The following is a 15,005-nucleotide window of genomic DNA, read 5'->3' as shown; positions in this document are numbered from 1 at the left end:
GTTTGGTTCTCTCTCTGGGCATCAGGCTGAGGTGCTAAATTCTCTGCCGTGACCCTGGGAACCACAGCACCTAGAACCTCAGATGGTGAGGGGCTGCTCAGCCAGGCCCGCAAGGCTCAGGCAGGCTGCCCTGGTCCAGCAGGCAAGCATGGGCTTGACCTTAGTGCTGGCATCTTCACTTGGGCGTGGAATCCAACCTCGCCTGACCCTTCTGAGCCCCCCCACTCCCCCCAGGCGGGACTAACTGTTCCCTCTCTGTGTCGCCTTTGTTCCTGCAGCTATAAAAGCACTCATGTCAGTTTTGAATACATCTCTTCCTCTGCTGGGGCAATCTTTTTGTTGTTTTGTTTGTTCCAGATTTTATGTAACCTCAAAGTCTTCATTAAAACGGACCCGGGGCATACATGTCTTTCTATCTATGAGATTAGAATTGACAACATAAATTAGTGGTTTGGCATCCAATTGGGTACTTCTCCTTAGATAGAAAGAGCTGTGGACAATCCGACTTTTTCAGAACCCTAACTATGAAAACCAGCCTTAAATCACATTCTCGCCCATTCTGCAATCAGCCAGTCATTCACAAACACTGGCTGACTCCTGCATTTGTGTCACTGTGCAAGACATGGAGCCTATTTGAATGAACAGGACACAGGCCACGTCTTAGAGGCCAGCCCAGTGTGATCTTGCGGCCTAGATTTTGCTAACACCTTGGACCTACTCTCTATAGAGTATATACTTCTAGGTCAACCTAGAAGATTCCTTTCTGAGCATAATTTCTCAGAGCTCTGAGACCATCTGTATACTTAAAAAATATATTTTTTAAAACTTTTAGCTGCTTTTAAAAATGCATTCTATTTTCCACTCTACATTATTTATTCACTTACCCCCAAAAATTGATTAAATCACTGTTCCTAAAATAGGGTAGGGGAGCCCAAGGAAGAAAACACAAAATTCCTGCCTTCAGGAATCTAACTCTAAGTCACAGGCGTCGGGAGCAGAGCGACAATCAGCCTGTTAGTTCATTTGTGGCTGTGGGTGGCATCCATTCACTCTCTCACTCCTTGAAAGTCTTCGGTGTGTGCTGTGTGCTTAGGATGGGGCTCTGGGGCCTCGGGAAGAGGTCTAAGGTGGGTTCCTGTCTTCCAGGCCCAGGGGAGAGAAAGGACTTCAGGGTCAAGTAGACTAGGAGGCCACTGAGACCCCAAGTCAAGACAAGTGGCCAGATTGCTCTGAGAGCCAGGAGGCCGCGCAAGCCTGTCGGCCACCCACAGAGACAGGGATTCTGAGTGCTTCTGAGGAAGGGAAAGGCCTTCAGAGAGGGAGGGAGGACATCCCAGGTCAGGCAGAGTCACCCCAAAACAGCCCTGAGCAGGGGAAGAACTTCCTCTAGACAACATCACCCCAGATACCCAGGAGAAGGGAGCCGATGCTGCCCGGGCACCTCCTGGGGTGGAGGCTGTGCTTGCTAACCTGTTCCCCTCTTGCCTCCCCCCAGAGTCCCAGGGGCCCAGTCCCAGGAGGTATGGCGTCCTTCATCCTCCCCTGGAAGCCCAGGCTTCCCTCTGCCATAGGATCAAGGAGCTTGATCCTACAGAGGAAAGCAAACACCAGAAACACATCCAACTCGGCTGCGGGTAAGTGGCACCAGGTGCTTTTAAAAATTTCTGGACATTGGGGTTGTCATTACACAAATAGGCTAAATCGGAGCACGGAATGATCAGCAGAACTGATGACCCTTTCTCTCACTTTGCCGTCACCCACAGGTCCGGGACAATTTCTAGCAAGAAATATAGAAAATAAACCAAGAGATTAATTAATTAACTTCCAAGGATACATGACATGAAGAAAATGAACTGAAAAGGAGTAAATAAGGGTAAACTTTATTAAATGAGGAGGACACGTAAAACATCTTCAAAGAGGTGACACCTGGCACTTGTTACAGATTCAAGCTGTGGGATACAGTGCAAAAGACCTGATTTTGGCTTTTAGAATATCCTGATCATTATGCACTGAATACATGTATCAAAATTTCACATTATTCCTCATAAAACTTGTAAAATTAAAATAATAATAAAATTCTAAGACATTGAAAAATTTTTTTCTGGAAATATCAATTAAGTAGGGTCTAGACCTCCCCCAGACTTAGAGCTTCTGCATAGGAGCAGAATGTAAGAGCAGAGGGCGGTTAGCCCTGGTCACCACCTCGCTTCCCAGAGGTGAGAAAGACTCAGGGAGGGGTCTCAGGTCACCCACTGCCGCTTCCTCAGCTCAGCCCCAGAAGGAGAACTGCCCATGGGCTCCGATGACCAAGGGGCTGTCCCTTCTGGGAAGAGTACCCCAGGTTACACTGCAGTCCAGTCAGATTTGACACAGACCAAGTCTCCCCACCTTTGACTGGCTTTATTCTCTGGGTAGCACCCATCTCCCTACCCTCTCCCAGGGGGACACCCACGGTCCTGAAGGTCCCTCAAGAGAGAACACATACTGAATTTGTCACTGACTTAAGTCCCAGAAAAATTTCACAATAAAAGCAGATTTTCCTGGTAATGGTGCAAAGACCAAAGAGAAAACTAGTAATACTACTGAAAGAACTCACTAGAACAGGCAGTCTTAGTTTTGTTTATCAACATGTTTGGCCTTTGTTTCTATTTGTGGGCTAACAGTTATGTATTATTGCCTAACAAAGCACCCCAAAGCATCGCGGCTTAAAACCGTAATTCCCACAACTCTACAACCAAGGCTGGGTTGGTGGAGGGACCCCTCTGTCCACACTGTATCTGCTCGAGATGGACCAGCCAAATGGCTTCTCCCTTCCATGTCTGGTGTCCACTGGGATGGCTGGAACAGCCAGCTTCTGGCTATGAAGCCTCTCCAACAAGAGTGGCCAAACTTCTCTCCATAGTAGCTGAGGACTCCAAGAGACAGTACTCCGTGAGGGTGAGCCCTAATGTCCTCGCAAACATCAACCCCTCGCAGTCACTGACTCACATCCTGTTCCCTAAAGCAAATCTCATGGCCAAGGCCAGGGTCCACTGCAAAAGAAGCGTAATTTACAGAGAGCCATAGTCATTTATGTGATCAGCAAACCCTAGCTTAAACCAGCTTGCAGGGGCCTCGGGGTGCACTAGGGTGGAAGAGCTGGGCCTTAGACCCCCCCAGATCAGACATTGTGGTGTGGGCCCCAGCTTTGCCCCTACTGGTCGAGGAGATGTGGGGGAAGTGTGTGACCTCTCCAAGCTCCCCTTCCAAAATGAAGGTAGCAATAGAATCCCCCATGTTACCCTCGGGAGGGAGATCTGCCTGAGCTAAGGTAAGTAGGGCACTCCGTCCACGTCACCTGTTGGGAAATCCTGAGGGGCCAGAGAAGCTCACCGTACCCAATGCTGGGGCTTTAAATCAGACGAGGATGTAAAGATGAGTTCCTCTCCGTCACTCTTACTAAGTTTTAAAATATTGATTTTTTAGGTAAAAGACTCAGAGAAATCACTTCATTTCTCTCCACAAAGACAAAGTCAGGTGGAGCCTGGGAGACCCGGGTTGCAGGGATCACACCAGGCAGGAAAGAGCCCTCACCAAACAGTGAGGCCTCTGTTCCACGACTTGTCACTAAGGGGGACAACTGGGGACTTTTCTATTCATCTCCAACAGGGGGAAAAAAACACAAAACCTAAACATAGTACCCCCCAAAGTACATTTAATTAAAAGGGAACAAAAAAGCTTTGTGCATCTAAAGCCTCCCTGATTTGTTGTATTAAAAATCCAATTTATCCTCACAATAGGCTCGGGAGGGAAGAAGCAGCGGGTAGGGTAGGGAGACTCTGAGCTGACTGTCACCCCTCCCGCGTTGCTCCGGGTCATTTTCGTAGTCCTGAAGAGCACGGAAGCTTCCTTGGCCTTTCGGGAGCTGGTTGTCCCACACAAGACCCAACAGATTCCTTCCCCAAAAGATCAACCGATGGCCGATGCCACAGGTGAAAAGGCACCAAGCCACCCAGGGCAATGCGTGTGACAACCACAGGGTGGCGCCACTCTGCAGCCACCAGAATGGCAAACATGGAAGGCAGGCAATGCCAAGGACTGGGGACCAGCACCCCCTTTGGTGGCAGATGGCCACGGCCTCCGTGGGAAGCTGACTATATCTACCCCACAAACCCAGGTACCTGCCAAACAGCCGCGCACACACGTACCCCCAAATGCATATGCTAAAGTGTTCACGGGGGCACAGTGTCTAGCACCCCCAACCTGGGAAACTCCTCAAATGTTCATTAGCAACAGGCCCGAATTACATACATATGCTTATCAGTAAGGGGGACGGACAGCTTTAACACAATATATTCAAGATCGTCCCAAGTGTATTGTGGAGTGAAAGAAGTTAGATTCAGAATGCACCTAGTGTGTGGTTTCACTGCATGAAGTCCAAGAAAGGCCAAAGGAGTGTGTGGTGTGAGGAGTCAGGGGAGTGGCCACCCTGGCAGGGGGCGGTGGCTGGAGGGCAGGAGCAGGTCTTTCAGGGGTGCCGATAATGTCTGTCTCTTGATCTGGATGCTGGTTACATGCTATGTTCATTTTGTGAAAATTCACCAAGCTGTACACCTTCGGGCAACTTTCCCGATGTCTATAATGTTGTAATCAGAAGTAAAGAGCACTGCCCAGCATGCCCAAGGCCCTGGGTTCAACCCCCAGCACTGGAAAAAAAAAAGTAAAATTTAAAAGGGTCTGCCAGGCAGCGACTCAGTGGGCCCTTGTCCCTCCTCCCATCCAACCTAGGGTTCCGGCCAGCCAGCTTGGTGGTCCTGCACAGGTCCCTGGTGCCAGCCTTCAAGAGGTTCTGCCAGGCCAACAGTGGTCCTCTGCCCCTGCTGGGCCAAAGTGAGCCAGAGTATTGGATGTGGCCCACCCTGGGTGCTGTCCCAGGCATCAGGTAAAAGCCAGGGTTCCTGGGAGTCAAAGCTTGGGAGTGACCACATGTGCTGTCCAGAGTCCTCTGTCCAGCCCTGAGGACCCCACAGTGCCTGGCACAGGGCTTCGCTCGACTATTGCCCAGACTGAGCTGCCCTCCCCACTGTTCCCACTTATCCCCTGTCCCTTCATCCCATCCCTTGCCTCTACATCAGGGTAAAATTTTGGGATTTCTAAGAAAGTCCAGGCCAGGAGAGATCCCTTGGGCACTGCCATCTGTCACTTCATCAGCCACTCCAGAAAGCTGCCCGGGCAGGTTAAGAAGAAAAGGAACACACCTCGCTCACTAACCTCCCGCGGCCGACATCACCCGCATTGTGTGATTTCACCCAGACTTTTCAACTACAGCAGTCCTCCCTCATCCAGGGTCTAGTGTCCACGGCTTCGGTTGTCCACAGTCAACTGAGGTCTAAAATACGAGGTGGAGAATTCCAGAAATAAACAATTCAAAGTTTAAAGCGACTGTTATTAACAGTGTGAGTTAGTCAGCTTTTCATAGCGACGACCAAAATACCTGTCAAGAACAACTTAAGGAAAGATTTATTTGGGCTCTTAGTTTCACAGGCAGTCCATGGTTGGCTGGCTCTAAGGCCGAAATATCATGGAGGAAGGACAGAGGAAAACTGGTCAGCTCGTGGCAGCCAGAAAGCAGAGAGAGGCAGAGAGAGAGAGAGAGAGAGAGAGGAAGCAGCCAGAGACAGATAGAGTCCCTGAGCCCACGCTCCAGTGACCTTCTTCCTCTAAACATGCCCCACCTGCCTATAGGTACCACCCAGGAGTCCATTCAAATTATTAATCCATCAACAAATTGATCCTCTGATGAGGTCTTGCCACAGTCTGGCTGGGCACAAAATAACCCAGTCGCTACGAGGCACTTGTAGGTTCAAACAGGAACTACTTTACTGCCTGACCTCCACTGGCACTCCACACGCACCCCACCTCCCCCGAACTCTCCCAGCTCTCCACTGGGCTCTGCAAGAACTTAATGGGAACTCCATGAGAACTCAACGGGAACTCCGCGAGAACTCAAAAGTAGCGGGCGCCCAAGGCAGCAGGAGCTGCCCTATTGCCAGACAGCAAGGGTCTATATACAACTGAATACACAGCCTGTTTCAATCCAGCATCATCCAGTCACAGCAATTATACACAGCTTAACTTAATTATCATCATCTTAATGGCTCTCTGGCGTCACCTCTCAACCATTCCTTCTGGCAAATGGACTCAGGCGCCTTATGTTTAATTAAACAACAAGCATGTGGCTTAGGGACCGTGCCTGTCTTAGGTTGTACAATACTTCATATGGTTCTTACCCGTCATCGGATGAGCTGATCTCAAGGCGTCAGCCTCCTGTCTTAGGTTAGTACCATTGCAATTGGATCTTACCCGTCATTGACTACCGGCCCAGCATTCAGCCATACTTGTGGATAGGCCTTAGCACCAGTGGGGGGGTGAGGTTCTTTGCCTCACTTCTGTTGGCCCCCAAATTTTAGCTGAACGACCATCACAAGCAGAAGGGAAGAGGATACAAAATGCCACGACACCAAGCCAATTGACAGCTCCTTTTGGAAAAATTGTACCATTGATGACACCATCAGCAAAGATACCCTGGCACTACCACAATTCGCTGCACCAACAGATAGTTCACAACGCATACAAGTAATACATAGTCCAGACAAGTTCTGCAAGCAGTTCAAAGCAGAGGAATCCATCAATATGTCCATTTCTTCCCAAAGCAAATCGACTTCTTGATTGAGCATTACTTGTTGAGTTACATTATTCATTGATGCATCAGTTTATACAGTTTGTTGTGATAGCTTTTGTAGAAGCTGTAGTTTGGTTTTATCTTTGTCTTTACCAGCACTGGGATGAAGATAGAAATTCTGGCAAAGATGGCTAAAAAAAAAAAAATTATGCAACATTCCAACAGACACTAAGAAAACAATTTTCTGAACAATTTACATTATCCTGAACAGAATTATTAAATATAATGAAAAGGAAAGGTGAAAGTAAACAAACAGATCTGTTAACCTTCTTTTTTGTTCACATTTTAAAACAATCCTCAACAGCTGTTTACCCAATTTAAATTAAACCATATAAATCACATGAATAATAAGAAAAATATTTGGATCCATTTTTTCATGAGCACTCCTCATATATGATATATGGACATATGCACATACAGACATACAACACAAAACACAAATGTGCACACATAATACAATACATACAACACATAACATAATATAAAGGCCTTGTAGCTTTTCACAGGTGAAATCTCCATTGCAATGTTTAAAAATTCCACAGACAAAAAAATAGAACTAATCAGAAAAACATTAATCTAGGTGTGTATGAGCTCAAAAAATAAAATAGAACACTTTATGATGTGGGAAAGGACAATAATAAAATAGATATTGAAAAAAGCATCCTGGTTACTACCTGGGTTTGACTCTTCTTTTGATATTCTATCCTTCTTCTTGTAACTTGCATATGGGTCTGCCCACAAGCAAGCCCCAAGGTTTTTTACATTTGAAATAGGCCTTAATGGTGTTCATTATTCATTAGCCTCCAGTTGTGGGAGAACCACTGTCGCAGATGTAAGGATAGCCAAACTGGAGTTCTGGATATCAGCTCTTATGGATTTGAGCCAAATCATCTTCTTTTTGGTCTGTAGAAATCGCTTTAGTTAATCTCTCTGGAATCCAAATTGGCTGCTGTTCTTCCTGTGGAAACACACAAAAAGACCCCCAACTCCAGACAACCACTGGGTCAGGACCTTAGTTAATCTCTCTGGAATCCAAATCGGCTGCTGTTCTCCCTGTGGAAATACACAAAGAGAACCCTGACTCCAGACAATCACTGGGTCAGAACCTTTCCATTGTCCTGTTAGAATATCCTCCCAAAGTACCTTGGGCTTATGTACATTTTTTGGACACATGTGCCTTTTCGCAGCACTAAACCCTGATAAATCCAAATTTTAAAAGTTTAGAGTAAAAAGGGTTATTTTAAGTTTATCTTTGGGGGATATATACCCCTTTCCAATTCCCTGTTTTTGCTTTAATAAGTACATTTTAATAGTTTGATGAGCTCTTTCAACTATGCCTTGTCCCTGTGGATTGTATGGGATTCCTGTTATATGAATAATGCCAAATGATGAGCAAAATTGCTTAAAAGAGGTAGAAGTATAGCCAGGGCCATTATCTGTTTTTAACTGTTTTGGAACACCCACAGTGGCAAAATTTTGTAAGCAATGAGCTATAATATCTTTAGTTTTTTCTCCAGATGAAGAGAGCCCATCAAAAATCTGGAAGAATTATCAACTGTAACATGAAAATATTTTAATTTTCCAAATTCTGGCAAGTGTGTGACATCCATCTGCCAAATATGGTTAGGTATCAGTCCTCTAGAATTGACTCCAAGACTAACTTGTGGTAAAAAAGGTCACACAATTTTGACATTGTTTTATTATTTGTCTAGCTTGTTCCCTAGTTATTTTAAAATGCTTTTTTAAAGTATTTGCATTGACATGGAAGGATTTATGAAAATTTGTAGCTTCTTCTAGCATAGAAAAAATATGTATGTCATGTGTAGTTTGATCTGCTAAATCATTGCCCAAACTAAGGGCTCCAGGCAATCTTGTATGTGCCCTGATATGTCCTATAAAGAATGGATCTTTTCTGTCCCATATTAGACTTTTTATAGTGGAAAACAAAGAGAAAACAGTATCTACAAATTCAGTGTAAGGTTCATTAGCTCCTTGTATTACCTTAGATAATTGACCTTGTAAATCTCCATGTCCTTGTAAAGTCTTCCATGCCCTAACTGCATCTGCAGCAATTTGTGAGTATACGCCAGGATCATATGCAATTTGTTGCTGCTGACCCTCATAAGGTCCCTTTCCTAACAACATATCTAGATTTCTCTGAGGATAACTGGCTGCTGCATTTCGCCTAGCCATCTCTGTGCAGAATTCCTGATTGGCAACCTTCCATAACAGGTATTGTCCTCCATTTAGCACAGCTTTGCACATACTAGCCCGATATGCTGTCGTCATGTCCAAGTTGGTAATGGATTCGACCATGCTTACAGTGAAGGGTGCTTGAGGACCATAGGTTGCTACAGCCTCTTTTAGCTGCTTCACTGTTTTGAAATCTAGAGCATGGTGAATTCGCTGCCTTCCTGTCGTCTCAAATACAGGGCATGCTAATCTTTGAGGTCCTGTCTCAGGATCCCATCTATCAACTACAGGGGTTGGGGGCCACCCAGCGTATGTTGTCTCCATAGGTGGAGCTGTTGGTTGGACATTTACGCCCTCTGGTGATAGAAAGGTGTTAGTAGCAACCTCCTGTTGTAACTTCTCCCCTGATAGCCTTGCCTTCTCTAAACTTTCTTCCCCTGTCTGACTAACTCAAGAGACTTCCTCTTTTACTTGATCTAAAATGTCTTCTCCTTGACTAAGCAAACAAGATTGTACCAACGTCCGTAACAGTAATGTGCCAACTGGCAGAGTTCCTGGGCTTTCCTTTTCTATCCTTTTAAAATCTTCACCATGATGGTTCCACTGTGATATATTTAATAACCCCTCTTTAATGAACCATGGGCTACCCCTTTGTATCGTCTTAACGTATGCCCTAACTGTTCTTATTTTACTGAGATGCCTCCTTCCTCTAGCAATTTACTTAAAACCCTCTCGGTTTGGTTTTTACTAATTTTTAATTCCATATTTCTGCTATAAAAATAACGCAACCCAACAAGATAACACAAAACAAAACCAAAGCAAAAATGAAACAAAAACGGGAAAAAAAATCATTGTATCAGTTTTTCTATTTCCTTGACATGTGCATTTGTGGTCTCTCTCTATCTCTTCCTCAGGGGCGAACAACTTCAAACCCTGAGCCAACCACTTTCCTCAGTTTGCCTGAGAAAGTTCTAGGGACAGGCAGCTTGAAACAAAAACAAAACAAATCAAAACAAGAACACATTGTTTTTTGAAATGGCCACCCATTCTCTCGCCCTGTCCTCAGGGGCAAGCAGTTTCACTTACCCCGAAGCTTCAGACGTTCCCGGAAGGGGCCACCAAATGCCGCAGTCTGGCTGGGCACAAAATAACCTAGCTGCCACGAGGCTCTTGTAGGTTGAAACAGGAACTACTTTATTGCCCGACCTCCACCAGCACTCCACACACACCCCCTGGGAACTCTCCCAGCTCTCCACCGGGCTCCACGAGAACTCAAGGGGAACTCCGCGAGAACTCAACAGAAACTCCATGAGAACTCAAAAGTAGCGGGCGCCCAAGGCAGCAGGAGCCACCCTATTGCCGGACAGCAGGGGTCTATATACAACTGAATACACAGCCTGTTTCAATCCAGCCTCATCCAGTCACAGCAATTATACACAGCTTAACTTAATTATCATCATCTTAATGGCTCTCTGGCATCACCTCTCAACCATTCCTTCTGGCAAAATGCCAGGCACCATTCCGCCTCGGCTGTGGCTCTCAACAAGGTCTGAGCTCCCACAATCCAATCTTCTCACCACTGAACAGCACTGAAGTGCTAACTATGAGCTTTTGGGGTAGCATTTCAAATTCAAACCACAACACAGCTAATTGTTATAATTGTTCTATTTTATTATTAGTTATTACTGTTAATCTCTTACTGTGCCTAATTGATAAATTAAACTTTATCCTAGGGGTGTGTTATGGTTTGAAACTAAAGGTCCCCAAAATCTCATGAATTGAAGGCTTGGTCTTCAGTACAGCAGTGTTTAGAAGTGGGGCTGTTAATCCATCGGTAGATGAACCCATACTGGAATGGGTTTTGGGAGAAGGGGTTTGTTAGAAAAGCAAGAACTCTGTTTGCTTCCTTGACACCATGAGGTGAGCAGCTCTGCTCTATCATGTGCTCTCCTCCATGATGTTCTGCCTCATTGCAGGCCCACAGTAATGGGGACAAGCCGCCAAGAGCTGACACCTCTGACACCATGAACCAGTATAAATCTTCCTCTTTGTAAGTTGATTCTCTTAGGTGTTTTGTCACAGTGACTGAAAGCTGACTAACACGGAGTATATATTTAAGAAAAAACAGCATACATACAGCTTAGAACTAGCTAGTTATAACACGTCTAATAAATGGCCCTGGGTATTTTACTTCCATAATGCCTCTCCAGTGAGTCCTCATCCCCCACCTGGCTAACTGTGGCTCACATCTTCCCTCGCCTAGACCAACAGACTTCGTAACTGCCTTCCTTGCCCTAGTCTCACCTTCTCCTCCCCTTCCCATCTTTTTTTTTTTAATATTTATTTTTTAGTTTCTACCATGCGGCCAGCGCAATGGTTTCATTAATGAGGTTCTTGGCATAAAAGTTAGCTAGTGAGATCGAAATAAACACACAGACTCAGTTACCTTTTTCTATGACCAGGTCCGAGACGGCTCCCCTCTCTGGTTCCCTCCACTAACCGCCCGGCAGGGCAGCAAGGATTACTCAGGGCTAGCAGGAGAGAGAGAGAGAGAGCACGCCAGGGAGTAGCCTTTTATTGGGGAGCAAGAAATTCAGGGGATAATTCCATCCAATGAAGGTTGAAGGGGGGGCCGCACTCCAAGGTCAGGGTCAGTGATTGGGCCTCCGGGGTCAGTGGTCAGTTACACCCCCACACGGACAGGTTCTCTCATCAGGAGAGGGCCGGGAAAGCTCCGACACAGCCAGAGCGCCTCAGACCCTAACCGGGAGTCACCCAGTCACGTGTGAGAATGGCTTCCGACATATTCCCCCTTTCTTTTCGCAAAAATGAGGCCGCGGTTCACTCTCTGGAGTTTCTGCATTCTTGTTCTGAAGACTCGCCATCCTACAATTACAACGCAATAAAGAATTAGCAGCAAAGAAAATAATCCAATAATGTACCAGGCCGAGTGTTTGAGAATATTTCCAGGGTTGAATCCATTTAACTCCTTCAATATTTGGTTAGCCAAAGAAGAAGGATCTGAAAAATCAGCTCTATTATTTTGAATGTCTTGGATATGGTGATGAAGTTCCAGAATATCCAAGCTATTATTACTATTTTGCCAAATACCTAACAAATGGTTTTTAACCTTCTCCCAATCCCAGAGAGAAGCATTGTACTTGGCAGCTGTAACACACACATACTTATAATTAGCATGGCATTTAAGCCTTTCTTTAAATTTTAAGGCTGAAAGTTCATTACCTATGTCAATAACAGTTGCCTCTAAGGCGTTTAATTTAGTTTCAATCTTTTCATCAATATTTACTTGATTACGCAGAGCCTTGGAAGTATTTTGAGCTAAATTATTAAGAAATTTTGCATGCTGAATATTCTGAGACAATGTCAGAGACGCAGAGACAGTTGAGGCAATAAAAGAGACTAGCGCCAAAACACCAACAATTATAACTCCAATAGCACGTTTAGGTCTTGCCAGCTGGGCATGAATTTGCTGTAAGACTTGTAAACCAGCATCAGCATACCATGGCTCTGAAATATTAGCAGGTAATAAAACAAAAGAGGGCTGATGAAGTATCAGCACTCCTTTTCCTCCATTATACCTAGTAATACAATTGGTTAGGTTACATTTATTACAAGTAACAATATATCTGTCATCTATCCATTTAACTTTTACATTTCCAATAATTAAAACATAAGGAGATTGGACACAAGCTCGTAAGCCATAGCAAGATCCCTCTTTACAGTTCTTGCCAATAAATCTTGGTAAGGGTTTGTCTGTAAAATGTAAGAATTCTGAGGCAGCAATTAAACGCCCAAATATCTTTTTGAACACCACCTTTACTATAAGTCAAAATATTACTAACAAATCCTGCAGGTGTCATAGCAGAATTTCTTCGTAATTGTCTCTTATCAATTTTTGGAGACCAGTCTAAAATATACCCACTATCTTTAGACACCTTATGTTGTACAGGAAAGGGATTTATACAATCCATCCATTTAGGAAAGGTGCCAATCTCAATTGTAGAACTATTTGGACAGTGGTGATTCTGTGGAGGTTTGGCAGAAATGACTGGCTTATTATGGGAAAGTCCCATCTTAATTACTGATCTAGTATTAGGCTTTAAATCTCCATAAATAGAATTATTTGTCAGTCTAGGTCTACCAATCGCTGTCTTTTCTTCGAATGATACTTTCAGACAGCCAGCATGTTTATCGTGGGACCAACACAAGGGTAATTGGGCACTATAGCCAGAATAATTAAATCTAGTCACATGATTGGGAGTAATATGAGTATCTGTAAATCCTCCCATCATGAATGAGTCATTAGTAAATACTGGAATAGATTCTCCAGTCCACACAGCTGGGTGTACCAGGGGTGGATCTGGGAAATATGTCCAGTAAGTGTCTACTTGATCCCCCTTTACCTGACAGCCCAGTAGGGCAATTACTGTTGTTACCATCATCATTGGGGTCCTGTTTTCTCCTAGGTCTCGAAGTAGTCGGGAAGCCTGGGTTGTTAGCTTCTTCACGTCTTTTCATGAAATCAGCTTTTTGGCTGGGTCAATCTGGTCTTTCCTCATCCTTTTCCGATATCTCCTCCTCTGGATGGGGGCTCCTCTGGGTCGATCCTCAGTCGCTTGAATCTGGGTTCTATCTCTTCCATGTCTGATAGCATGTTCAGGCACCCAAATAGGACGAGAAGAATTTTCTGGGAAAATACAAGCATGCCCTCTGCCCCATATAAGCACTGGGTCTGGGCCCTTCCACTGACCGGTCTGTAAATCTTTCCACAAAACTCTGCCTAAAGGGCCTGTTACTGAGGGAGACATTTGTCTCTCAGCAGCAGTGTGACCTTCTGCGTCACAGTTTAAAAAATTTAGAACAAACAAGGCATGATTAAGGCTATTTTGGGGAGTCATAAGCTTATCCCCCCTTTTTAATTTTTGTAATTGAAGTTTAATAGATAAATGAGCTCGTTCTACAATGGCTTGACCTTGGGGGTTATAAGGAATTTCTGTTTTATGATTAATTTTAAACTCTTGACAAAATTGTTGAAAAGAAGAGCTCACATAAGCTGGAGCATTATCTGTTTTAATCTGCATAGGGCATCCTAAAACAGAAAAAGCTGCTAGGCAATGAGAAATTACATTTTGAGAATTTTCCTTAGTACGTGCTGTGGCAAAAATAAATCTAGAATAAGTGTCCACTATGACATGCACATAACACTGCTTACCAAATTGAGGAATATGAGTTACGTCCATTTGCCAGATTTGATTTGGTTTTAATCCACGGGGATTTACCCCTGATGGCAGAGATGGAGTGTGAATAACACACTTAGGGCATTGGCTTACAATCTGACGAGCTTGTTCTCTAGTAATATTAAATTTTTTACGTAAGCTAGAAGCATTTTGATGATGCAAGGAATGGGAAGCTAGTGCACAGTCATATGAAGACATCTGTTGACAAAAAGCTACGAGTCTGTCAATTTTGTTATTACCTGAAGCTAAAGGTCCTGGAAGATCAGTATGAGCTCGTATATGTCCTATGAAACATGGATATTTCCGCATTAGCACTGCCTTTTGTAAATTATGAAATAATTTAAATAACTCTTGTGATGAAGTATACCCAATAACTGAAGTTTCAATATTTTTAGTAACTCTGACTGCATATAAGCTGTCAGAATAAATATTAATAGGCTCATTTGCAAAGTAAGTTAAGGCACAAATCAGAGCTTGAAGCTCTGCTCTTTGGGCAGAAGTATAAGAAGTTTGTATTACCTCTGTGTGAACACGACTATAAAATCCTGCTTTACCTGAACTTGATCCATCAGTGAACACTGATAAGGCTTCATCTATAGGATGGGCACGTACAATCTTTGGAAAAATAAGTGACGTTAATGATGCAAATTGTATAATCTTATCACGAGGATAGTGACTGTCTATCTGGCCAGGAAAATCAGCAAAAGCTATTTGCCATGAGCTAGAAGTTTGAAAAAGCCAATTAATCTGTTGAACAGAAAATGGAATAATTATGATATCAGGTTCAGATCCAATTAATTGTAAAATCCTAGTTCTACCCTTAATTACTAATT

At 44.2% G+C, this 15,005-nt stretch overlaps 1 protein-coding gene and 1 long non-coding RNA gene across 2 annotated transcripts in view; one reads left to right on the top strand and one right to left on the bottom strand.

The window, feature by feature from the left end:
* Window positions 1–1,522: 1,522 nt before the first annotated feature.
* Dglucy (D-glutamate cyclase) overlaps window positions 1,523–15,005 on the top strand; it is a 53,636-nt gene continuing 40,153 nt past the window's right edge. The window contains 2 exon segments of the mRNA XM_077109051.1: window positions 1,523–1,634; window positions 4,768–4,921. Of these exon segments, the coding sequence (XP_076965166.1) occupies window positions 1,523–1,634; window positions 4,768–4,921 (266 nt within the window).
* Window positions 11,357–13,489, bottom strand: LOC143641549 (uncharacterized). The gene is made up of 2 exons (XR_013155371.1): window positions 13,339–13,489; window positions 11,357–11,800 (listed from the first exon to the last, which is right to left on the bottom strand). It is a non-coding gene; the product is annotated as an uncharacterized LOC143641549 (long non-coding RNA).

The sequence above is a fragment of the Callospermophilus lateralis genome, chromosome 3, assembly GCF_048772815.1.
Source record: "Callospermophilus lateralis isolate mCalLat2 chromosome 3, mCalLat2.hap1, whole genome shotgun sequence".
Taxonomy (NCBI): Eukaryota; Metazoa; Chordata; class Mammalia; order Rodentia; family Sciuridae; genus Callospermophilus; species Callospermophilus lateralis.
This window is presented reverse-complemented; position numbering and strand designations above follow the sequence as displayed.